This window comes from Nymphalis io, chromosome 9 (genome assembly GCF_905147045.1).
Source record: "Nymphalis io chromosome 9, ilAglIoxx1.1, whole genome shotgun sequence".
Lineage (NCBI taxonomy): Eukaryota > Metazoa > Arthropoda > Insecta > Lepidoptera > Nymphalidae > Nymphalis > Nymphalis io.
In genome coordinates, this window is record NC_065896.1 from 5040851 (window position 1) to 5068070 (window position 27220).

General features: G+C 32.2%; 1 protein-coding gene across 1 annotated transcript; it reads right to left on the minus strand.

Annotated features, from left to right (window-relative positions):
- On the minus strand, positions 1 to 25147 carry LOC126770757 (chaoptin-like). The gene is made up of 6 exons (XM_050490300.1): positions 24935 to 25147; positions 5717 to 5887; positions 4252 to 4396; positions 4068 to 4178; positions 997 to 3989; positions 1 to 551 (listed from the first exon to the last, which is right to left on the minus strand). Exons 2-6 carry the CDS (start codon positions 5883 to 5885, stop codon positions 265 to 267), a joined length of 3705 nt encoding a protein of 1234 aa, XP_050346257.1. The 5' UTR covers positions 5886 to 5887; positions 24935 to 25147; the 3' UTR covers positions 1 to 264.
- Between the last annotated feature and the right edge of the window lie 2073 nt (positions 25148 to 27220).

A 27220-nucleotide genomic window follows, 5' to 3' on the forward strand; every position in this document is an offset into this window, starting at 1 on the left:
AGTCTTTTACTATTAAGGATTTTCCTAATTTGATACATTTAATATTTTGCGACATATAAAAACTGTGTTTTACCCTACTTAGTCCATTCAAGTATCTACTTTTCACATAAATATTCATAGATATGCCCTCAATAAATAAACTGCACCTGTCTCAAGAACGTTCCAAAATTCCTTCATGCAAAGACTTACGTTAGTCTATATTTTTTAAATATTGACATAATTTACATCTTAAATTTACGACTATTGACTTAAAAAGAAATATTATCATCTAAGAAATAATGTCCATAATGTTAGAGTAACCGTATAAACGATGTTTGTATAGTTTGGTTGCGCGTCACTGGATAGCGCACTGGCGTGGCACTCAGCTTCGTCTGCCCGTAGCTGCAGCAAGGGTATGCGTCTTCCGAGCTGGTCCTTACAAGTTGCACTACGAACAGCCCTCCTCAATTCTGCGCCAGATTCGTTCTCCTGCAACCATCGTCTCATCCAGGCACCGAGCCAGGCTAGCTCGCATTCACATCGCAGCGGATTTCCGGTCAGAATTAAACCACCTAAATAATGACAACATTACAATATATATTATTCAAACGTAATTTAGCAAGCCGAAAATTTGGTAGGCTATTAAGAATTAAAACTCATTACAAAGATGAGACTAAAGTAGAATGTTGTTAGATGCTCATAAAGTATGTATAAAGTATAATGCCCGCGTGAGCTTAAGCTCTGACTAAGACATTAATTTTTTATGCCGAATGACTTCCTGCTTCTAACGACGCGAAGCGACGTGCAGTTTATTAACCGAGTTATTTAATTACATAACGTATGTACGTTGATGTATTTATTTATGATTAGTTTAATTCGAATCACAATAATTGACAAAAGTTGAGCAGCAAATCCTTTAATTTGTATTGTTATATAATGTCATATATCAATAAATAAATATACGAATTAGTATTCCACTTTATACTCTTAAAAAGTTAAATATAATTTAGAATTTACCTGAAAGTAATTTAGTTGCTACGTGACTCCAGCTCGTGAAATTAGGATAGAATATAGCCGGATCTAGTCTCGATATTTGATTGTAGCTAACGTCGATACCTAATTGAGGAACTTGCGAGAGATGCTTCATAAATGCTGCCGGTAGTTTGGTTATTGACGTCTCGCTTATTCTAATAAATATCTCTTGGCTATGTTCGAACGACTCAAATGCATCGTCAGATATTCTCTGCAAATTTGTTCCTCTGATTTCTAAATATCGTATTCTCTTTGCATCTATTCCGTGCAGTTGTTTATCCATTATTTCGTCTGAACAGTGTATTACCAACTTGTATAAGGATGGAAGACAAGATGTGATATTAGAGAGCCGAAAACTTGAATGATTTATATTAGACCATGTTTGAATGTGTAAGGATCGCAAGGATATTAAGGGACGGAAAGAATCTTGGTCGACTATATCTAAATATTTAAGCCCATTTAAATTTAAATAAGACAAATTATTTAACGATTTAAAACTATTTGGCGTTATTCTTACAATAGGATTGTATGAAATATCTAGTACGTTTAAATTCTTGAGATGAACCCACATTTTTGGCACTATAGAGGTAAGTCGATTGTGGCTTAAATCTAAGTGGCGAAGATTCAATAATCGCTTCACATCAATCTCCTTAAAACTGGCTATGTAATTCGAAGTTAAATTGAGACTCGTTAAATTAGTCAAAGGTAGATAAGGCACTGATTTCAAACTTAAATTTGCAAGATTCAAATGCCTCAGGTTAGGAAGGTTGTGAAACAGCTCCTTAAAGTTTGCTTTGATGGAGTTAAAACTAAGGTCCAATCTTCGCAAGGCTCCGAGACAAGAAAACGTATTATCAGATAGGACCGTCAACAAGTTGTGTGCCAAGTTAAGATTTGATAAGAACTGTGTATTTCGAAATATATTACTGTCTAGATATTCTAATCTGTTATTTGACAGGTCCAAGTAACGTAACGTAAATCCAATTTGAGAAAGTGCTGTGACGGGAAATAGTGAAATTTCGTTATAGCTTAAATCCAAATGTTCTATGACAGTATTTTTAAATACATCTCTTGGAAGTAGTCTTATATTATTGTGGTCCATTTTTAAATATCTCAATTTGTGTAAATTATAAAACTGTTCCACGGAGAGTTGATAAATTGAATTAAAAGAAATGTCTAATATTTGCAAAGATATAAGATCCGTAAAGGATTTCCTTTTTATTATACTTATACTATTTTTATGTAGGTCTAATATTTCTAAGTATACAGATTGTCCAAAAGCTTCGCTCGATATATGAGTTATTTTATTATGTGATAGGATAATTTGTCTGATCGTAGAATCGATGGCTAGAAAAAACATATTTGGCACATCATGAAAATCGTTATAGGAACCATCGAATATACTAATGGGAACGGTTGCATCTCCTTCGATATGTTTGACATTATTTTTACTGATATTTAGCGTAAGTGTCGCATACTGATTAGAAACATTATATAAAGAGTACAGAGATAGATATGTCAAGTTGTTTCCTTGGAGTTCCAATACCTCTAATTTTGGTAAATTAACAAATGTTTCCACTTCTATATAATCGATTAAGTTACCCGCAAGAGATAAATATCTCAAGTTAGGTAAGTTGGTAAAACTGTTCTTAGTCAAGTTATTGATACGGTTATAAGATAAATCTAAGTTTCTTAACTCGGGTATACGTGAAAATGTTTTAGTCGGAATAATGTTCAAAAAGTTGTAAGATATCCGTATGTTATTTAATGCTAATGAATTATTAAAATTTTCTTCATCAAAAACTATTTCAACTATTCGATTGTAATCTAAATTTAAATATTTCAAATTTGGGAATAATGAAATTTCCGACAATTTTAATATATGGAAATCGTTATTATCAAACGATAACCAACTAAGATTTTCGAGTCCATCATCAATTTCAAAAGGGAAGTACCCACTAAATATAGTCGCGGATGCTTCTAGAACGTGTAAAGAACCAGTTAAGTTAGAAAAAGATTGCGGGTGTATGTAGTATAGGTCGTTAAAGCTCAAGTTAATCTCTTTCACTGGCATACTTGCTGGAAAAACGTTTTTATAAATTTGCGCTATCCTGTTTCCTTTTAGGTTTAGAGTCCCAAGAGAAAAAGACCATTCTCGGAATTCATTTGGCAATAAATTAGATATTCTGTTATAGCTTAAGTCGAGGTACCTAATAGAACCAGGTTCAAGTGTCTGAAGCGCAGATGGTATAGAAGTTAAAAAGTTTCCAGCTAGTGACAGCGTTTGGATACGGCTAGGAAGTAAAGGAGATTCCTCTAATTGATTATAGGCTAACGATAAATGTCTGAGTCGCACGACTTGTGCTAAATTATCTGGCAAATAAGACAATTTGTTGTGCTCCACTTCTAAATGTTCGAGTGAATTTTTAAGTGATACAAATACATCACGGTGAATTAAAGAGAGTTTGTTGTATGATATCGATAATCTTTCAATACGATTATTAGTGAATAGTAGTTTTGGAACTACTGTTAATTCGTTGAGATCTAAAATTATCTGCCTTATTTGTATTTCACGAAATATAAGTATATCGGATGTATCATTTATATTGTTGTTACTTAAGTCTAATTTTTCTAACTTCTTAGTTTTATTATTAAGGCTATTGGAATTAACATCAAATGTAATTGAATTGTGACGTATATGTAACATTTGTAATCTAGGAAGATTATATAATAAATCACAGGAAATTTCATGCAGGAAATTGTTTGACAGCTTTAGTACAGTGAGGGAGGTTGGTAAGGAGGTAGGACTTATTGTACGAAGATAATTTCCTTCCAAATCTAGCTGTAATAGATGGGTCAAAGATGTAAGAGCTTGAGACATCAGTTGGGTTATTTGATTACCGCTCAGAGATAAACTCGTAAGTGTATTTTCCAAGTGATGCCACTTGACCTCTGGACTGACCTCTGCTATGTAGTTGCTAAAATAGTGCACAAATATTAATATATAAATATTAAGTGAAATCATATTATAGAGTCTACACAGAAAAATGCCTTACTTTTGCAAATTCAACCAATTAAGAACTTTCAGATCTTTTAAGCCTTGCTCAGGGATTTCTGTAAATTCGTTGTAACCAAAATCTAGCGAAGCAAGAGAATTAGCCATCGTACTGAAAAAAATTGAAATTACTTTTATTTATTAGTTACCACTTGATTAAAAACAAAAAAAAAACAAAGTGTTACCTAAGTGCATGCGATTCGATGTAGTGAAACCTATTAGCAACTAAAACTAAGGTCTGCAGGCGTAGTCCGTCCAATGCACTTTCAGATATTACTTCAAGATTGGACATACTTATGTCCAGGTGTTGCAGTTCTATTCGTGGCCATTCTGAAAAATAAATTTCTACCTGATAAAATATGAAACGAATTCAATATTTGTTGAATTTAACTTGACAGCTTAAAGGAATATTTCTTCGACTTTTTCGTCTTCGATTCTTTACTTGACTGTATGTCTATTACCTTGAGAAATTGAAAATTCGTATTGTATAATAATGGTATAACATAGACAAATATTCAAATAGATTTTAATATTTAAACACATTATATATTCAATGTAATGAAATGATCGTAGATGTTTTAGTATTCGTGTAATTAAGACTGCCTTAAGGTAATCTTAAGACTTTATCGTTATTTGCACAATAACAGTGAAACTTAACGATTATTGTCCTGTTAATAGTTCCACGAGGATTTTATTGTACAAAACTTTCACAAAGAAAACATGTATCATTTTTATGACGTATAAAGTTACATTACGGCACAAAAGTATCCAAATAGTATATCTATGGTATAATAAAAATATGAGTTTTACTGCATTTAATATCGCAAACTCTTTAAAAATATTTTTAATAGGTGTAGATGTAGAAACTATTTTTACTAGTTTCTACAATTCTTATTTCATCTTGGTCATTTATTGAATTATAAAAATAGCTCTAAGCTCGGTAACAATAAAATAAAATGTGACTCATAGTCGGTTGTGCATATCATATTTCTTTACTTTCCTCAAAGAAAAATGAGACAATATATATAACACATGTTTCTATTAAAATCAGTTCAAAAGTAGCAAATAATTAATTCTATTTATTTAATCAAACAAGTAAATTTATATTTTATATGTAATGTAAGTAACGTGTGCCTTGTTTAAAATTAATGATGTACGTATTTTACAAGCAATGTTTTCATCATTGCCTTCATATACGCATACGAATTTATTTATTACGAAAGCTATAAAATAAAAACTTCTACTTGATGGTAGGAAAGCCCACCTGGGTAGGTGCCACTAGCTCATCATATATACAACCACCAAATAACAATACTTAGGATTGTTGTATTCTGGTTTAAGGTGAGCTAGTGTTACTACAGATATGTAAGGAATAGTTAATATTTCTTACAACGCCAGTATATGAGTGGTAGTGTTCATTTAGCACAAGGTCACTTTCACTTCCAGCAATCATTTTACATTAAAAAATACTACAAATGTAAAATTATATTTCACTAATACGCCGTAAAACATAAACAGGTTGTGTATCCCTTAATATCAATTTATCTTTACATAGAAGTGGTACTACTAAAGGCTATTTCTTTACACGCCTAATGCCAATAAGAATAATTGGTTATTATGTATTCACTATTTAATATCGTATAATTTTACCTGGAAACCTATGTAATGGCACAGCAGTACAAGACATGTGTGCTGCGCGACAGGAGCACAGTGGGCTACCCTCACAGGGCTCGAGGCGTTCCGGGGCGAGAGCACTGACGAACAGACATGCCAGCGCTGTACGCAGCGCTCGCCGCGCACTACCATCGCCCAACACCATCACTGAAACAATATTACATTTAGCATATATGAAATATATCTTGTGTTATTAACCCCGTAAAAATGTTCCAGGCCCTAGCAGATAACATTATACGTAAATTCTAACAAAACCTATATTACTAATTATCCGCACGGGTAAATATCTATATAGGCGTTCAGGTCGGAGCTAAGGATTCGTCCAGTTGATACAATACGTAAATCTTAACCGAAGTTCGCAAGTTCAAATTTAGAAGTACTGAGTTATCATGTACATTAATTTCGTGCTTGGCGGTTAAGTAAAACGTCGTGAGGATACCTTCATATTATATGACTAAATAGCCATTTCTATCCACCAATATAACAACAAAGCGTTCTTTATAAGACTCAATACTATCTCATTAAAAATGGCGATTGGTTTTATAAAATACATAAAGTAAATTTAACTAAATAATTAAGTGTATTGTGTCTAAACATGTTATTAAAGCCATGCCACGCTAGATTAAGGTATCGGGTGTCGGATATCTGTAACTATCGTCACCTGCTTTATCAATATAAGTCAGTGATCATACGTACATATATACACATATAAACAGTATTTTCTGATTTTCTAAGAACCAAATATTCTGTTTCGCCTTAGTCTATATACCCATACTGTGAACGCAACGATAGCGTGATTCAGGGTTACATTTCATAAACTTAACGCTATCAATGAAAGAGATAGATTTGACATAATGAAATTCCGTGTACAATAGCAACTTGAAAGTAGTGTTTCTGTAAGAGATTTCTTTGTAGTCGTCGTATATTCATAAAAATGTATCTTTATTGTAATAATTTGTAATATTTTAAGCGTCAGTACTATTGTCTGTTGAGGTTGATAATTTGTCTGCGAGCTAGATATAATTCCATAGCTAATAACGATTTTATTTTTAGAAATATGTTTACGATTTGTCACGTGACCAATAATTGACGATTGGTATATGACGTTAACAATCACTTATTTTTAAACGATTAATCTTTTTGGCATTATAAACGATAAATTTGAACCAAAGCGAAGCTTAAAATTACTTCGACAGTTGTTTTCGTCTAACCCTTGTGAGTATATTGGTGAATTTCAACAAATAAAATTAAAAAAATACAATCTTGTCGCGGAAATTCACATTTCAAAACTACAGTTTAAGTAGAGTAACGCTTTTTTTAAGAATGAAGTTGTTGAAAAAAATACTAAAGCACCTTGTTACTTAAAAACTAGAACAAGAGTATACGTCAGGAATTAAGAGAGGTTAAAATTAGCAAGTTGAAATGTCGACCTGCTTGCATTCTTTGTCTTGAACTTTTTCGACTCTAGCTAAGGTGCAGTAAACTTAATAATGAAAAATATTATTATAAAAATACCGCATATATACACAAACTTATCTAAAATATTAGAAATAAAATATGAATTAAATATAAAATGTTTTTTAATAATGAAAATGAAAAGTATTAAAATATTTTCCGTATTTTTTAATATAAAACTCAAGAGCTCTATTTCAACAATTGTTTGTCGCTATAGTTTTATTTTCCATTGTGTTTTCGTGTCTCATAAGTAAATTTAGATCCTTAAATTGTTGCCAAACAACCCCTTAATAATACCATATATTACATAATATAAAACTGTTTACGACCAAGCTCTTCACCTTTCGTTAATTCAAAAAAAATATCTCTATATCTATAGCAAATGATACAAAATATTTATTTCAATTCAATAAGACATTTGAAAATACTCACGACTGTTTTACTTCAAATTATATAAGATGAATGTAGCCACTGGCAATAGCTGCTTCAATATGAAATGGTTTCAAGACTCTACATCAATAGCATTCGCTACCCAATATTGGATATTAGCTTCAGCATTCAAGACCAAGTATTAGGAGTTTTTGCTTTTAATGTGAAAATGTTGGCGCATCTGCTATTATTAGGTAATCTTTTATTACCACAAAAGGTTTCATTTATAAAATTTTATCATTTATTAAATCGTCATTGTGTGATTTTTTAATTATAAAAGATTATATTTATACTTATTTTGCAAATCTTATTAAAAATATTAAATATTTACTTAATTCATGAAACTATATTTTAATGAAGTGAGTTCATAAAGACTTCTCTACATAAATATTGGAACTGTTTGAGCTGTCACTCAATTTATTGCTAACCATGAGAAGTCCATGAGAAGAAGATATCACGGTTCTTATAACGTTTTAAATCAATTGATTTTATCGATAGATTTGCATATCAATTTTAAATCTTTATTACAGATGTGTTGGATGAAAGCAATTGGCTACTACTCCAATCTAACGTAACTATTCGGGATTGGCAATGTAATGGTGAAATTGTAAAATTATGGTAATATATTCATGACTCTGAGCGTGTATGGCTAGTTCATTATAAGGTAATATATACACATCATTCTGATATTGTAATTTGTTAATACTTTCTTATATATCTATTGTTATATGTTTAATGTCCATTACAAATACGCTGTTTCTTTCGACTTCGCGCATACCTTCGTATTACTAGCTCATAGTCGATTATGTTGGTTAACTGCCGTCAATTTTCGTATCCTAAATCAACTGATTGATTTTAATAAGCGTATAGCATTTCCCGTAGCGGTTTATTATGCGGACATTATGGTTAATATAATTTGAGAATAAATCACACTTCAAACAAATTGACTTCGGTCTTCAGAAGTCGGACTTGGTAAATGGTTACGTAGGCACAAAAGAAGTGCCTTTTCAGTGAGGAACGTTAGTTTATTATTGATAACGTATTATTGTTTATAGTTATATGATTGGTGAAGGCTAATTTAGTAAACTTTAAAGGGATTGGTTGGAATGAGACCAAAATCTGAAGCCATAATACAAAAACATTGCTAAATAAAGCTACATTACAGAGCGAAAGCTTAACTTCACAATTCTCTAATATAGTTAAGGCTATGCGTTTTTCTTAGTCCTACAGTTAACACTCATGGTACAAAAATATTTTAGGAAAAATAAACAAATATTATTTATCGGTTACTTATAACATGTCGGGTTCATTCGAGGAAACGGATATGAAAAATTAACGAAAGGGCAGAACAGGAGTGTGCATTTCAATTAATTTAAAATCGCGCATAGAGCCAGCAAAAATTTGTAATATACATTTTTAATAATGAAGTTAATAATTAATAAGTAAACAAATACTAATTTTGGTTTATAATATAAAATGAAAATAATACATAGCTATTTTGTAATAATTTTTCATTTTGAAAATTAATCAGAAATTCGAACATTTGTTACAATAACTACCGCCAAAAATATTACTTCGAATTGTTATTTTCCGGTTTCAAGCTGGGTGAGTGCGCTAGTATAATAATGTCCTCCAGACCGATTTTGGCCACGGCGGCCAATCTCAAGAGAGATTAGCCAACTACGCACGAGATATTATAGTGCACGAGTGTGTGCGCAAACACAAATGCACTCTCTATTTCCTCTCATAATCCGATGGGACGGCAATCTGACACGACTGGAAAAAGTTCAGGACGCAGGACTAACTCCTTTACGTGCTTTTCGAGGTACGTGGGTGTACACAACTTCCAGACTCTGGGCTGCTACTGAGAATTGTCTGACAGAAAAACCCAATAAAATTTTATTGGCTCGACCTGAGAATTTAACCCAGGATCTCCGGGTCTGCAGCCTTACAACAAGCCACTAGATCAATTACAGGCATAAGAGACATAATATATTAATTCCAAAGGTTGGTTCAAAATTATTTTTCATAGTTAGTACTTACTTACTTAATGGTAGTTGAGTTGGACCGTGTAAGAGATGATTATAATTTCTTTTAATGCCAATGTATATGAACGGTGGTGACCATCAGGTTGCCCATTTGGCAGTCTACTTACCAATTGTAAACAACAAAATAACGATATTAATCTTTTCATCAACTATTATAATAATTGTAATTATTATATAAAAATAATAAATGTATATATATACATTTATTTATATACTTTATATATATATATACTTTTATATCATTTTATCATTAATATGTGCACGTTTCAATTAACCAATTACGGTGAAGGTGTGCTAAACACATTACAATATTATGTGCTAAATTTACTATTACATAGTAATTAATATTAGATTTAGATTATCTTGCGTTGCATTCGCCGGAGATAATCAAAATGAAATGGATTTAATACTCTGATACAAAAAAATCCTATATTTTTTTCTTGTAGGTTTTAATTGAAGCTTTATTTTAGCCTTTGTTTAGTATAAAGGAGCAAACAAAAGCTTAAGTTCTTATTCATCACTGCCAAGGTTTTAGTATTCTTTGTGCGGTCTTTTCGCAAACCTTGAATTAAAGAAAATGATTTAAAAACCTTCTCAGTTCTAAATTATTTAATGATATTTTTGCATGGACATATTTTTGTAACTTTTTAAATTTAAATCGAAATCTGACAGTTTGAAGAAGCTAATCAAATAAGTATGAAATGATTTCAATGGAAAAACACACTATTTAATAGCTAGAATTTTTTTTAAATTTAGTTTTTATTTTAAAATATGTTAAATAGTAATGAGTACTCAACATTTTTATTAGGTTAACATTTATTTTATATATGAAAGTAAATTATACGAGTGCAGAGGGTGGAAATTTAATAAGAAGCCTACATTAATAGGCAAAAGATTTTAAGAAGCTGTCCACGAATTTTAAAAATATTTCGATGAAATATCTTCAAGAAATATCCTCCAATTAACAAATGACGGCTGAAATTTTACGAGGAGTGACTATCAGATAATGTCAGAAAGGTGCAGAAAGATGAAAATTGTTGTACCCCTCAAGGAGATACTTAATTTGAGCACTTACATATTAGTGATTTAATTTCATGTTTAAAAATTTCTTTTTTCTTTCTATTGTGAAACCAACGTAGAAACCAAACATCGACATAACACGTTTGTTCAAAAAGTTATGTTAAAATTCATTGTCAATACTGACTGTTCAATTTTATCTAAATTCGTGATTGTCAATCGAAATATGGTCAAAACTTATCAGGTATTTAAAGATATATTTCTGCAGCTCTTAAGTTACGCTAGCAAGTCTTGCTACTTCATCTCAATTTTTCCCTAAATAGTGTATGTACACGCTATTCAGAAAAATATCTCACAAATAAATGACAATTACTTAGTAAAATGGTATTTATTATTTAATGAATGAACCTATCATCCTCAATGTTTTCATTGAAAGTTTTTGTCAAACTTCCTATAAAGAATTTTAATCAGCGCTCGTTCATTCTTGTTTTCGGCTGGATAAAATAATTTGATTGGTTATGCCCAGAATTCGAAAGGGTATTTATTCCATAGCATACTTTAGCTATTAACAGAGTTTACCCTTTACGCTTACTAAAATTATTTGTCTAAATATTAATTTATATCTTATTTTAGATTGCCTTTGATTCGTTTTGTCTCTCAATAATATTAGATCATTTTGTATTAGATACTATAACTTGCCATTTAATTTTAATTTTTTATTTAAACTGATAATTGCTATCTCATGGTAAGAAAATTTAAACATCCCTTACATCGCTAATGCACTACCAGCCAACTTAAGTACCAAGATATTATTTGTGGCTGTAGTTGTTATAAATAGCATATCATAATAATAAACTGAATACATGTAGGCTCTTAGCACTTTTGAATCTTGTGACAGTATTTAATTAAATATAAGCCTACCACAGGTTTGAAAATAGACACGAAAATGAACCAGTGAGAAATTCAATAGTTACACTTGTTCCAAGAGCTATGTTGGTCCAGTGGTTAGAATCTTAACCGATAATTTCAAGTTTGAGCTTAACCTCGGACGAGCACCACTGAATTTTTATGTGCTTAATTTGTGCTTATAATTCATTTCACATTTGGTGGTGAAAGAAATAATTGTGAGAAAATGTGCATGTGTCGAAAGTAATTCTGGCACATATGTATCCACGAACTTACATTACCGCAACGTAACGTAATAAACTCTAAACCTTGTCCTTTAAAGAAGAAGATGCCTTAGCCAATTAATGGGATTTTTGTAAGCTTTTAACAAATAACAAAACCTTTGAAAGGGATTCTATTATTAATAAAAGCTTACACAATATAATTACTTTATTGTATATTAATTAAACTTATATTTGGAAGATGTGAAGAAAAAAAGTTCGAAATTACTTCAAAGGTTTTCATTAGTTCGACACCTAAATATAAAACAAAACACGGTAGTATTATTTATATGTATTATTTATATTCTACCTCAAAACAGCAGTACTTGGTATTGTTGTATTCTGGTTTGAAGGCTGAGTGAGCCAGTGTAATTACAGGCACAAAGGACACAACATCTTAGTTCCCAAGGTTGGTTGCGCATTGGTGATGTAAGCGATGGTTAACATTTCTTACAATGCCAATGCCTATGGGCGTTGGTGACCACTTACTATCAGGTGGCCCATATGCTCGTCCACCTTCCTATTCTATAAAAAAATGTAGACGCTTATACGAGTATAACAATTTAATTACGTTTACAATAGTACAATCACTTGCTGACATGGTATAACCAATTCGTTGTACGGTATATTATAATATTAGGTTTTATTTAAAACGAATTTCTAGTATTTAACATGTCAATAAGAAAATCCATTTGGAAATTGACAGGCTTACGTATAGTCGTTTTTTAGTAGCTGTTTAGTTAAACACTTATTTCACTCTTTCTGTCATTATTGATTTGACATTTTTAAGAAAAAGACGTAGCTTTAACTAATCACCCGCTAAGCAACGGTTATAAGTAAGGCCATACTATATTAGCGAAGAGCATCTTATGATCTTAATATGTGTTAAGAAAATTATTTTGCAATTAGTAAAAATTAAGGGAATAAAAGATTAATTTAATTACAGGCCAAATAATAATAATTATTATTATTCACAACAACTTCAACAACTAGAGCGAAAATTCTGGACGTTATACTTAATTTCTCTACTAGATAGAAATTAAATGAGCTAACACGATGCTCAATTAGGCTTCAGAACGGGCTTTCTAACAGAAGATTTAATATGAACTCTCGAACATTCCGTGTTGTATTACACTAATTGGCAAACGCCTATATACGGAGATTTTCTATGTGTTTTTATTTGTTTTACTGGTTTGGTTATTTATTCGTGTTTTAATTGTTTTTTATGGCAAATGAATGGGTCTAAAAGATAAAGCTTATTATAGTTTTCAGTATTATATAAACGATAGAAGAGATTGCAGTTAGTATAAGATGATATTTTATGCGGAATATATATATACATGTAACATCCTGATTATTAAAAAGAGTAACTACCGAGTTTCTAGCCGAATTTTCTAGGTAAATTCAGTTTATTATTTGCAAAATTATCGTTACATTTTTTTGAGTCTTAAATACTTTTGTTCTTTTTTTTACTTACCGGAAAAACGCATTTACGCGTTTCCCCCACATGAAGATACCTCCCCAGTACGTGGGACTCGCGGGCACTCAGAATACCTACTAAAAAACCAGCGGCACCCACATCGTTTCTTTGGTCACTGGATCGCTTGCGCATACTACCCATATAGGTAAATACTTTCTAATAAACTAATTCTCGACCCACCACGCCGATTCCCTGCGGAGCATCGATATTCGGCGTCCTTCCTTAAGCACGTCGTCTATTTTAGCACTTTTATTATGAACACATCGTTAGTGTTTTGGCTAAGACAGCCATAAAGCTGCAGATTCCTATAACCCGTGTTGAATTTCACATTCTCAATCGAATCAAAACGTAATTGTTGCCATTTAACAGCTTTCCTATTCCACTAACATAAAGATACAGTTGCAGTTCGGTCGAAGATGAATTGGAATAAAATCGGAAACGTATCGTATCCGTTATAAATAAGTAGAATTGGCTACCAGTTACGATACAACTGAGGTTTATTATTGTGACGAATGAATCGATAACAGATATAAACGTTATAAATTAATGGAATTGGACTGTGTGCTTGTTCCAAGAGTATTCTTCAAATAATAGCGGAAAGCTATATTTTATCATGACGTATTTCAAATGTTATTATTAGACTGAATTCATTCAGCACAATCGATGGTCATATGTATATTTATAAAATCGATATTTTACTCATTTATTTTATACTAACTGCACCAATGGGCCTTTATATAGATTAATTAAAAAAACAATACCAATTCTCTTATTTGCCTATTTACTTATGGAGCAGTCGGAGTTAAAGTAGAACTATCTGAATCCATTATCATCTGTTTCGGTAGTTACATTTCTCATAATTTCTTTTAGTTAACGTTCTGCAATCGCAGTAATAACTTGGATTAAATGAAACCGTGCATCTAAACTTCGAAACAAAAGCGGCGTGCCATGAGTGTTTCGATTTAAACTTTAAAACGTTTGTAGAAGTTTTATAATGAGACGGTACTGTTATGGCTATCACTTTAATCTTTTTAATTATTTTATAAAAATCTACAAATAATATCCGATATTTAATATAGTTGTTAGATATATATGTATATACTATGATATGATATGATATTAAATTCATAACATTTTATTGTATGATTTATATAATAGAAAAGTAACTGCATGTAAATGTTCCACAGCTGGGCTAAGGTCCCACGTTACTCCAATGTGGGTTGATGGAAACGAGCAGGTTTTCTCACGAAATTTTCCTTCACCACCTATGGATTATACACACAAATTTAGTACATGAAAATTAAGCAGTGCAAGACTAGATTTAAACCCGCCATCTTCGGTTAAGATTCACGTGCTCTAGACATACCACCATTTCGTCTCAATGCCTATACATTTTATATTTTAAAATAATTGTTACTTTATTTTACTACAAAATGTTTTAATAATTCTTACTGATTTAGTTTCGGCGACGAATAGAGCCGTCTAAGCTAGCTAATATACCTAATGGAATAAATAGACATAGAACTAACTAACTAGATAGAGGATGTTTATTGTCTATCCTGTTTTTCATTTGGTGGTGGTTTTGTGCAAGCTCTGTCTGGATATTGCCGAGATACCAACTAATCATCACACATTCTACCAAAAACAGCAATACGTATAATTTTTTGATGTTTTCCAGTTTGAAGGTTGTAAGGAATGGTTAATATTTCTTACAGCACCAATGTCTCCGGGCGATGGTGATCTTATCATCAAGTAGCCAATTTGTCAGTCCGCCTACCGTTTATAAAAAATAAAACCAAACGAGCTTTTATGAAATCAAACCGCAAATTTAGTCTTTAGAAAGAATCTCTGTTTTATATTGTTCAAGACAATAATTAGATATTAAAAAAAATGCAATTCTTATTTCTTTCGTTTCATTTGCTTAAGTACTGGGATTCGTTTTCAAATCTACACAACTTAAAGAAATAGACTACCAGGATTAATGGATGTCAACTAGCTACGTGATTCGTAGTTTAATTTATTTCTACTATAAGAAAAATTGTTCTAGTTAAGAACATATTGCTTTGAAAGTCCTGTTAAGTTTTTTTTAAATCGTTTTATACATTGTATTAATAGTTTCGTTATTATCAGCCTCATTAGTTTAATGATGCGACGTGATCGGATGATAATCCGCCATATTAATGTCCATTAAATCATTCAAGTGTCAAATATTACCGGTGAATATTGTTCAATAATATACATTAAGCTGTTATTGTGGATAAGCGGTACTCTGTTATAATAAGAAGTTTTTAAATTATTTTTTCATATTCATTTATAAGAAACGTGTTTTTGAAAATAGAACTCATACATTTAGAAATATGGTTCAGGAGAAAATTAAAAAAAAAAACTTTTTTTTTATTTCGTTTGTTTGAAAGGACGAACACTTCGTCAGTTTACTTTTGACGTTTTAGACGTTGATTTTAGCTCACCTAGGTGAACTCTGAATTTTTTAAATTATATTATTTTAATTATTTTTGTTGCTTAATATTACGTTATAAAGGTATGTCTTATTTCCTCTGCATATCATTCAAAATTCTTGTTACAAATGTAAACAAAAATAGCGCATAGGGCTAGGATCAACTTGCTATATTTTTTTAAATATTAGTCTGTATTCCACAAATAAAATCACGCGTATTAGCTCTCACAATATTTTATCATTAATAAATTACTCATTATTGTGTTAATTTTTTATACTATTGTAAGCTAAGAGCTATATGATGTATTCTAAGGTGAAGCGTGCTTGCCTGAAGATAGCTATTCACTCTTGCTTTGAAGGTACCCGAATGAAATAATAGCTCCTTAATAAATGACAGCTCGTATTCAAAATATGATTTACTTTTCTAACCGTTCCTACTTCTCACGGGTAATATTAAAAATTTATTATTACCCGTGAGTTGATGCTTTATAAGCAATAATATATAACCCTATATAATATAATCAGATTGATACCATAGTCTCGTCCCAATAAAAACTTTTCATAAGCTTCGAAGTATATAACGTAAAAACTCATGAAACGACTTAAAAGGTTCGTTACTCGTTATTCAAAAACTATCGGTTATTAATATACAATAAATAAATTAATCAATTCTATCTAAATTAATCAACGTGAGTAAACCTTATCTATATACGACTATATATAATTATATAACACATTATCCTGATTATAAAAGCATAGTAGCTAGCTAGCAAAGCTATAGGACTATAAGACTATGTCTGTATTAGTTGAAATTTGGAGGAAAATCCCATAATTTTATTTCATAGGGAGAGCATTGTATTCAGTCAAATTTCAACTTCATCTAATTGACGTTTAAATATATATTTTTTTCTTGTTATGTAGTATATACTATTTATAAATATTTAGTTATATTATTGACATCTAATTAAACGGCAATAGGGTAAGTGACACTAACGAGATAATATTAATAAATTGTAAATTAAAAGAATTACAAAAGGAAAGAGATAATAAATATAAAACAATATAAATAAACATTTAATTTGACATGTATGATGTGTTATATAATTTTCATGTACCATGACTTATATATATCACGTATAATTTCTTAGAGCTACAAAATTCAATGAAACAAAAGATTTAGGCTTCGATTCAATAGTCTAGAGCCTTTTTGTGTCGTCTCGAGTCAAAACAATACGTTCTGTTTCGGGAACAGTAAAAAAGGCCGGAAGCGAAGTTCATAAGTTTTCCTTTGGGCACTTTATCAAAGGCATAATGCCGCGCAGGATTAAAAGGTTACCTAATTATAAATTCATTATTAATCAAAGTTTTCCTCTTTTTGTATTGCTACTTAGCATCTTTTCTAGTTGAACGAAACTTAGTACCGGTAAATTACAACTTGAAGCCTTCTGAAGGAAAATTTAACATTAATTAAACACCATTATTTATTAAAATTATTTAAGTGGAAATGAAAAAGTATTTAAGTTTGAGTGGAAATTTCAGTTTGTAAGTAATAATTATTCAAGTAATATATATAAATAAATACAAGCAGTCTGATTCAAAGGGTTCTAATCTTAACTTTTTTACGGTATATTCGCTTGAAATTGGATAAATATACTTAAGAGCCTATCAAAATTCCAGTGATATAATTACAAAAATGACATTTTTTCTATTCACAAGTCTTATATTTTACACTATAAATTATACAATTATTTTAATTTTAGTTCTCGCCATTGTTACATATAAGAAACTCCTATACAAAATTACACAATTCAACATCAGATTATGCTGTGTATTGTTTATCAGTCAGTTTACTGGTGGTAGGGCTTTGTGCAAGCTCGTCTGGGTAGGTACCACCCACTCATCAGATATTCTACCGCAAAACAGCAATACTTGATATTGTTGTGTTCCGGTTTGAAGGGTGAGTGAGCCAGTGTAATTACAGGCACAAGGGACATAAAATCTTAGTTCCCAAGGTCGGTGGCGCATTGGATATGTAAGCGATGGTTGACATTTCTTACAATGCCAATGTCTAAGAGCGTTGGTGACCACTTACCATCAGGTGGCCCATATGCTCGTCCGCCTTCCTATTCTATAAAAAAAAAAAAAAATACAAATTTATAAAGATAATTGGAAGTACTTATTATTTGCATATTTAAATAACTATTTAGCTTACAATCAATGCTTATTTTACTTTGATTTAATTGTTGTAAGTGATGTCGTGTCACTTTATGAAAATAAAGAACTTTATTTATTGTTTAATTATTTATTAAATTTGGGAAAGTTTATTACATCAAAGGTTTTGGTATATATTTTTGATATACATGTATATACATGTATATATTTATAGATATACGTCAGCTCGTTAATATTTCTTTTCAACCAAATCTCCTTAACGTTGGTGATAAAGAAATAATTTAATAACTCGTAGTATTATTACAGTTTTTACAAATCGCGCAAATAAAAATCGATAAATATTATAAAGACGGAACAATCAGGTAACTTTTTAGAATCTACAAATATCAGATTGATATAATTTTAAATTATTTTAATAATTTTTTTAAAATAACTTAAAAAATGTCACAAATATCAAAAGTTCAAAGTTTTAATTATTATAGTCACTGTAATTAAACAGTTTAAATATTCGTTAATTGAAAATATAGAGCCGTAGAATTGTTCTAGAAAAAAGTATTAAAATAAACAAGGCGAGGAATATTAAAGGATGAATCCGACCGTAAACGGAGTGCTTACGATAAAAACGTGAGAAATTATTTTAACGTACCTGAAGCAGAAACGAATTCAGCTTTATTTTTATTTGTCGTTAAATTTAGAACACGAATAAAAAATCAAGAGCAGCCGCCTTGTCATGGGTGATTTACGATATATCTTTAAAATAATTATAAAAAGTTTAAATAACATTATTATTATAGAATGGTCAGTTATTTGTTTGTTTTTTTACAAAATTTGTGAATTGTTGTAAAATGTGAGTTAAACTTTAATATTTTGATAGTTTGTAGTTTCAAGGTGTTTGTATCCAGTAACAGCCTGTGAATGTCCCACTGCTGGGCTAAGGCCTCCTCTCCCTTTTTGAGGAGAAGGTTTTTGGAACTTATTCCACCACGCTGCTCCAATGCGGGTTGGTGGAATACACATGTGGCAGAATTTCAGTGAAATTAGACACATTCAGGTTTCCTCACAATGTTTTCCTTATAAATTATAATCACAAATTAAGCACATGAAAATTCAGTGGTGCTTGCCCGGGCTTGAACCCACGATCATCGGTTAAGATTCACGCGTTCTTACCACTGGGTCATCTCAGCTTTTTTATACTAGATGTTTATATAGTATATCGAAATACAAAATATTTTTTGTGATACGTCTTAATATGTAAAATTTTCGATTTCCATACTCCCAAAACTAACAGATAATTGTATTTAATGCATTATTTACAGACATACAGTTGTATTTAACACATTAAAAAAAACGTAAATGTTCAATGGAGTAAAAAATATTTGTTTCTCATTCGTGAAATGTTGATAATCACTATCTGACATTTCACAATCAATTCTGTGTTGGGTTTGAGTTTTATTACATTCAAATCCCGGGCTGCGTTAATAATATGCTATTGAGTTTTTCCACTCACTAACTAAATATCACGTAAAACCGTTGATCCCGCGTCTTATCTCTCCTCGATCGTCTCGAATTCCTCTCATAGGATTGTGCGAGTTAGGGAATAGGAAGAACCTATATTGGCTCATACACGTAAGCATTACAATATTGTGTATTGGTCTATTACTGATATTTGTTTGTTTCTTTTCATATATATTTTGTTGAATTTATTGATTACATCAATAATATTAGAATAATCAGTGAAACAAAAACCAATCAATGTTTTATTGTGGATTGTGAATCCAACGATATTATTAACGACTTTTTATGAGATATTAAATGTTGCTTATGATATATATAAGTATGGCATATTATTTAACAATAATTTATTTTAACAATATGTATCATTTCTCGAGTATATAGGCTTCAAAATAAACTGTTAATTAGGGAAGCAAAATGTATAACAACTTATATAAACATTATACTACTGAAAAATAAAACAGTAACATAATGATGCTCGCAAGCTATAAAAATACAAGCTAAAAGCAAACGCGTACGAAGCTCATTCATCAAAAAAAAAAGCTAAAAATTACATAACGTGTTCATGACACAACTTTTGTTTATAAAGGATGTCGCTGTCTTTGCCCAACGATGCTTGTAATTACGACAATTTCAAACAAATAGCAGAACCTTTGCCGTTGCTCAATTAATATTGCAAAGATATTCGTGTTTGTTTTGTTCTTCTGTTGTAATTTGCGACGGCCGTACAAGTTTAAAGCGCCATCGCCGGAGGCGAGACGTGAAACAAAATGTAAAAAGCAAATATCCACCTAGCCTACTTACATACGTTGTATGTTCGCATTTTACTTCATATTCTGCGTTGAATAAATACTAAAAGAAAAGTAAATATCCCACAGCTGGACAAAGGCCTCCTTTTCTTTTAGAGAGCCTATTCCGCTATGCTGCTCCGATCCATGCAGGCTTTTTCATAATGTTTTCCTTCACGAATTAAAAGATGATTTCAAAAAACAAATTAAGCATATGAAAACCTAAAGATGCTTGCTCGGGTCGTAGCACATAATATTCATCAATCAATGGGGAATCAAGGCTCTTAAAAATACTGTCTAAGATAATTGAGGTGTTTATAACTGGTTAATTCAAAGAATACAGAACTATTAAAAGAAAAACTATTATTATCCTAGGTTCTTTAATGCTAAATTGAAAACCAAGTTGCCTCATACTATTTTATTTACACTCGATAAAAATTATAGTCGTCGTCGTTCATCAATCGTTGTAGCACTTTTAATCTTGAGTTTTCAACGTAGATTAAAAATCGTTTTTATTTAACAAACACAATCAAAACAATGAACATCTTTAATCATTGAAAAGTAGACAATAGACATTGTCGAGGTTAGATTGATATACTTACTATTCCCACATAGCTTGAATACTGATTGCTTTCAAATAAAAGTTTATTTTATTTCTAGAACGAATCAATGGAGACCAAGACTGATTTCAACCTGATGTTTCTAAGTTCGGATCTTGGTAAGATAGCTTATAAATTTCCATTTAATTTATTTTTTTGGTAGTATAGGTAGGCGGACGAGCATATCGGCCACCTGATGGTAAGTGGTCACCAACGCCCATAGACATTGGCATTGTAAGAAATGTTAACTATCGCTTATTCATCTCTTCGGTAAGAAAACATAAGACAGTTGATTTGAAATAAATTCTGTGTCGGAAACATCTATTAACGCTCAATAATCTATAGTCTAGTGTAGTAAGATTTCGTGCTTTACTGTGAAGGAAAACATCGTGAGGTTTCTGCATGTGTCTAATTTCACTGAAATTTTGCCAGATGTATATTTCACCGATCCGCACTGGAGCAACGTGGTGGGATAAGCTCCAAACCTTCTCCTCGAGAAGGGAGAGGAGGCATTCTGCCCAGTAGTGGGACATTAACAGGTTATTTCGGAATATGATGATGGTCTCTTGACATGTGTCAAGAGATCATTCAAATTTCAGCCAAAGCAAGGGTAACAATAGGGCGTAAGTGTTGTCCGGGTGGAAACGAGGTCAAGCGGCGTCCGTCCAGGGCGGAGGTTGAGCGAGTGCTCAACCTCCGCCGAACCTAGCCAGCCAGTGGAAGCGGTCCGCCCCCACTTGAGTCGCTGGGAGGAACGGAGTCACGGCACACTTACATTCAGGCTGACGCAGGTAATTACCGGACACGGTTGTTTCGGTAAGTACCTGCACCGGATAGCGAGGCGGGAGGTGACACCCTCCTGCTATGAGTGTGGTGCGCCTTCAGACACAGCGTGCCACACTCTGATGGAGTGTGCCGCTTGGGGACCTCAGCGCTGGTCCCTGGCGGCCTTAGTCGGTGAAGACCTCTCACTGCCGAGTGTGATAAACGCCATGCTTGGTAGCGAGAGGTGCTGGTTGGAGACGGTCTCCTTCTGCGAAAATTTCATGTCGCAGAAGGAGGCAGTGGAGCGGGAGCGTGAGGCCCTCTGCCTCCGCTGACTCGCTTCGCCGAATAAGACCGGGGAGAAGGCGTCGGCGCTATGCGCATCTTCTCCTCCCGCCGTAAGTGTTGCCGGGGTTAGGGGGTCTTTGTACCCTGAGAACCCCCTAGGATTTGGAGGGTTGGAATGCAGAGGCAGGCCAACCGTCGGGGCGTCACGGTAGTATGCGCAAGCGATCCCGTGACGCCCCTCGAAAAGGCGGTGTGGGTACCGCTGGTTTTTAGTGGGTATTCCGGCGCATGCTCGGCGCCCGCGAGTCCGACATACCCCCCTTCAAGTGGGGGAAACGCGTAAACGCGTTTTTCCGAAAAAAAAGGGGCGTAAGTGTTGTAAGCACCAGAGCCCTTGTTATTACCTCAGTCTTATCCGATCGGACAGGAATTATGATAAGACCGCGAAGAATTCTGAGCGTAGAAAACTTTACGTTCTTTCCAATTACGGGACAACACTGCCACTGGCTAACTTTCAGACTTCATGCTGCTACTTACAATTTCTCAACAGCAATACGCAATAACTTTTTTAGATGAACTGGGTTAGCTACCCAGGTAGTTGGCTAAGTATTCACTCCACTATCGAGGTAGTCAGGTTCAATAGTTTCTTTGTATTTACTAAATAGCTTGAACATAGTTATTCAAGCAAGTTGTGTGAAAATCGAGTAGGGTTCCATTGTGATATCATCACTTCTAATTTTGTATTGTATAATATTCAAAATAACGCATACAAGATTCAACATATTTTCTTCAATTCATGTTATATTCATAAACTCTACATAGATATTACGTATAAAGTAATGTTTGATGTCTCGTTGGTTTAGTGGCTAAATATAAGGCCGCTGACCAGGAGGTCCTAAGTTAAATTCCCAGATCGGGCCAATAAATTTATTGGGTTTTTCTGTCAGAAAATTCATTCTTTTGTCGTTGGTCCTGCGCCTAAACTCTTTCCGGTCGTGTCGGATTGCCGTCCCATCGGATTATAAGAGTTAGGGAATAGAAAGTGCACCTGTGCTTGCGCACACACTCGTGCACTATAATATGTACTGCGCAGTTGGCTAATCTCTCTTGAGATTGGCCGCCGTGGCCGAAATCGGTCTGAAGGACCTTAAAGTACTGTATATTGAAAAGCAATTTGATTAAACGTCATTGAATACGAACAGGTATGTGAAAAAACGTAAAACGCTTATAAGCATTTATTTTATAAGATTAAATTTTACATTTTTATATGAATAACAAAATGGAGCGTGAACTAATATGCATTAAACGAAATAAGTCTTTAAATAAAAATATTTTTGTATGTTTAACCTCGATGTGTTCCTGAATTTATCCTAATGTGACGAAAAATTGGAGAATTGTTCTGTACGCCTGCGAAAGCGTAAGGAATAAAACTGGGATATTTCTTTGTATGTTTGTATAAACATTATATAGACCCTAATTCTGCTTAACCGGGTGGGTAGCCAGTTATTTTGATCCGTGAACGAAGACGCAAAAAATATATATCAAATTGGATTATTGGATTATTAGTGACAAGTGTGCCTAAAAAAATTCATATCAACACTACGGTAAAATTCAGTTACAAGAATTGATCCACACTGACTATTGTTGAAATTATAAATTATACACTTTTTTACAAGCTTTTATGTATACATAATAAGTACTTCTTTATAATTAATTGTCTTAGACCAAATATAAATAGCTTAAATATATAATATAATGCATAGTATGTAGTTTAGTTTATGTATATAACGACAAAAATAATATATTAACTAAGAAAATCGAAATAAACATTTTGTTAATTATAGAATTAACATAGTATAATTTTTCTATCTTTAAAACATTGGGTGCTGCAAAAAGTCGGGGTTTTATAGTCGGGGTACTCGGGTATCGTACGTAAAATGTTGTCCATTAACAGATTTGAAAAGCTAATTAATTTAAAAGATATTGCAAAATGAATATGGTATACTATATAACTTCATCACCTAATACTTTTAACTAAGAAACCTTTTTTTGCTTAACGCCCGAGAGAAAGTAGCATACCTACATAGTATTATTAAAAATTTAAATTAGATAGAATTTAAATAGGTTTTTAAAATAACACTTTCGAATATCGGAAAAATATAAAGCACTTTCAATAGAGCGGTTAAAAGTACCCTCGATTCATTGAAATCCACCCATATTATACGCATCTTTTGTGTCTTTGTTTGGACATTTTAAAATACCTATAAATTATATTAAATAATCACAACTTTATTTAACGTATGCCACGTTGATTATAGAAGTACTATTAAATAAAATTTCAGCACCTAAATTTATTTCTTTATTCTTCATCATTAAATAAGGCGTTATATGTCATTAAATAAATCATGATATCGTTAATTAATTATTAAAACGATTGAAACTAACGATTGGAACGATTCAAATTGATTTATATTGATTGAAAAGATACTTCATCACTATATTTTTAAGATAAAATATTGTTCCCAACGATTACTATCACGAAAAAGATCGGAACCTTAAATGGAAATCGATTTTGGATGGAGCGAAATATAACTAATTTAAAACTGGTGCTTTTTTCAATTTGAAAAGAAAAGCAGATGAAAAAGCAAGCCTATACATAAAGTTGAATCATATATAATCAAATATTGCTACTGTGAGAAAGATTATCAAATCAAACATCGTAAATGCACCATCCACTATGGGAACTAATATATAATGTCGCTTATATTTATAATTACAATGGCACACTTATTCTTCAAACCAGAAAGCTATAAAGTATTGCTATTTGGAAAAATAAAAGTGATAAGTGTGTTACACTTACCTAAACCAGCTTGCGCATATCTTGGTAGTAATCAAGCAAAAATTCTTAATAAAGACGAATGATGACGATATCAAAGTTGAAAATGTTAAACCGTTTTAAAATAAACTTAAATTATATTTATATTTAATTAATAATATATATATTATATTTAAATACTTACGAAATGTTAGTAATCAATCACATCTCATAATCACAATCAACAATACAAATCCACAACTTGTGAGACGAAAACTGTTTCTATTTTTTCTCTAAGCTTCATTAGTCACTCTCCGTTTTATACACTGGCAAAAGTAAGATACGAAGGATCATTTTAAAGTCGGCCGTAGGTTCCCGATAGTTCTACGAGGGAGAAGCTCACGACACAATCTCTCACCGCAAGAGTCGGGATCGGACTGAATGTTGCCTCGCTCCGGTGGACAGCCCACACGTTTTGAACTTACACCTTTGAGCTACCTGAAATATTTCACTGGGCTTATATTTACATTGTTTTATAGGATTTTTTTTGATTGAAATACATTTTTATTTATATTTATTTGCTAAGCTTCTACAAAATGTCTATGTACATTTTGTACGAGTTATATAACTTTAATTTTTATTCGTTGTATCGATATTTTACACCACATTATGCCCTAGTGATTTCAGTTACCTTTTTATAATATGATATCGATTTTTCCTAAAACCTTCGGTTACCTTGTTAACATTTTTTCGATTGAATCTTTCAAGCAACAAGGTATTTATTTTTTATCATACAAACCATTTAATGAAATGATTTAGTTCGTACGGTTTTAATAGCACATAAACATATGTAACTACATATAAATATGGGTAAAAAATATAACGTAAGTTTTTTAGTATGCAATGTAACTGCCCATCTAGAAATGTGTCACTTTTATTTATTTACTAGCTAATAGTCACAGCTTCGCACGAGTAGATAAGAAGAAAATTGTATTTTGGATAGGATTTGCGTTAAACCTGTTCTAAGTGAGTGTTTACGTCGGGAAAGGAGTTACTGTGACAAATTTCATGTCAATCGGGCGGGTAGCTTAAGAAATCTAGTGATGATTGGTATTTCGCTTATTTATATTTTGACGGGCCGGCTGGCGTGGTTGGTAGATACTTGCCTTTCACTGAAGGTTGTGGGTTCGATTCCCACCCAGGACAGACCTTTGTGTGCATGAAATGTTTGTCCTGAGTCTGGGTGTAATTATCTATATACGTATGAATTTACAAAAGAAACAAAGTATATGTAGTATATCAGTTGTCTGGTTTCCATGATACAAACTCTGGAGTTAGTTGTTTGGGATCAAATGGCTGTGTGTGAATAATGTCTCAGGATATTATTATAATTATATATATATATAAATTATAATTTTGAATACAAGGATCAGACAGACTTGGAGTTCAATCCGCTACAAAGCTCCAATGCAGGCAATATATTATAATATATATTATATATTATAATATAGTATTTAGGTAATAAATGCAAATTATATGTAAATAATTTATATGAAATAAATTTATATGCTTATTTATCGAATAACATTTCATTTTCACTGTTATAATATACTTTTTTATATTAATTTGAATTACTGAATAATATCCAACAATATTATTGGTAATCCAGATCAACTATCTATAATGAATTCTACCTTGGATTGCTTGCAAGCCATTGCCAGTGCAAGTCCGTGCCCACTTATCCCAAACAGACCAAACAATCATACTTAGTATTGTTGTGTTCCGGTTTGAAGCGTGAGCCAGTGTAACCACAGACATAAACCAAAGTTGGTGGTGCTACAATAATTTACTGTGTAATTAATGGTTATTATTTCTTAAAGCGTTTATGGATGGTGGTGCCCACTTATCATTAAGCGACCTCTTTTCCCATCCGGTTACCTTAGTTATTAAAAAAACATATATTATGTGTACAGCATCGGAGCGGCGTGGTGGAATAACCTCAAAACATTCTCAAAAAAAAAAACGAGAGAATGCTTTGGCCCAATCGTGGGACGTAGATAGTAAACGAAAAAAAAATACTAGAATAAAAGAATTCAAGGGGTGGTAGCATATTATATAAACTATAGGTGACTAGTTTATGCCCGTTGCTTTTCCCACGTTTTTATTGTCTTGGGCTTCATGCTTACTTACTACTAATTATTACTAGAAGAACTTTGTGCAAGCTCGTCTGGGTAGGTACCACCCACTCATCAGATATTCTACTGCAAAACAACAGTACTTGGTATTTTTGTGTTCCGGTTTGAAGGGTGAGTGAGCCTGTGTAATTACAGGCACAAGGGACATAAAATCTTAGGTTCCAAGGTTGGTGGCGCATTGGAAATGTAAGCGATGGTCAACATTTCTTACAATGCCAATTTTCTAAGGGCGTTGGTGCTCACTTACCATCAGGTGGCCCATATGCTCGTCCGCCTTCCTATTCAAAAGAAAATCA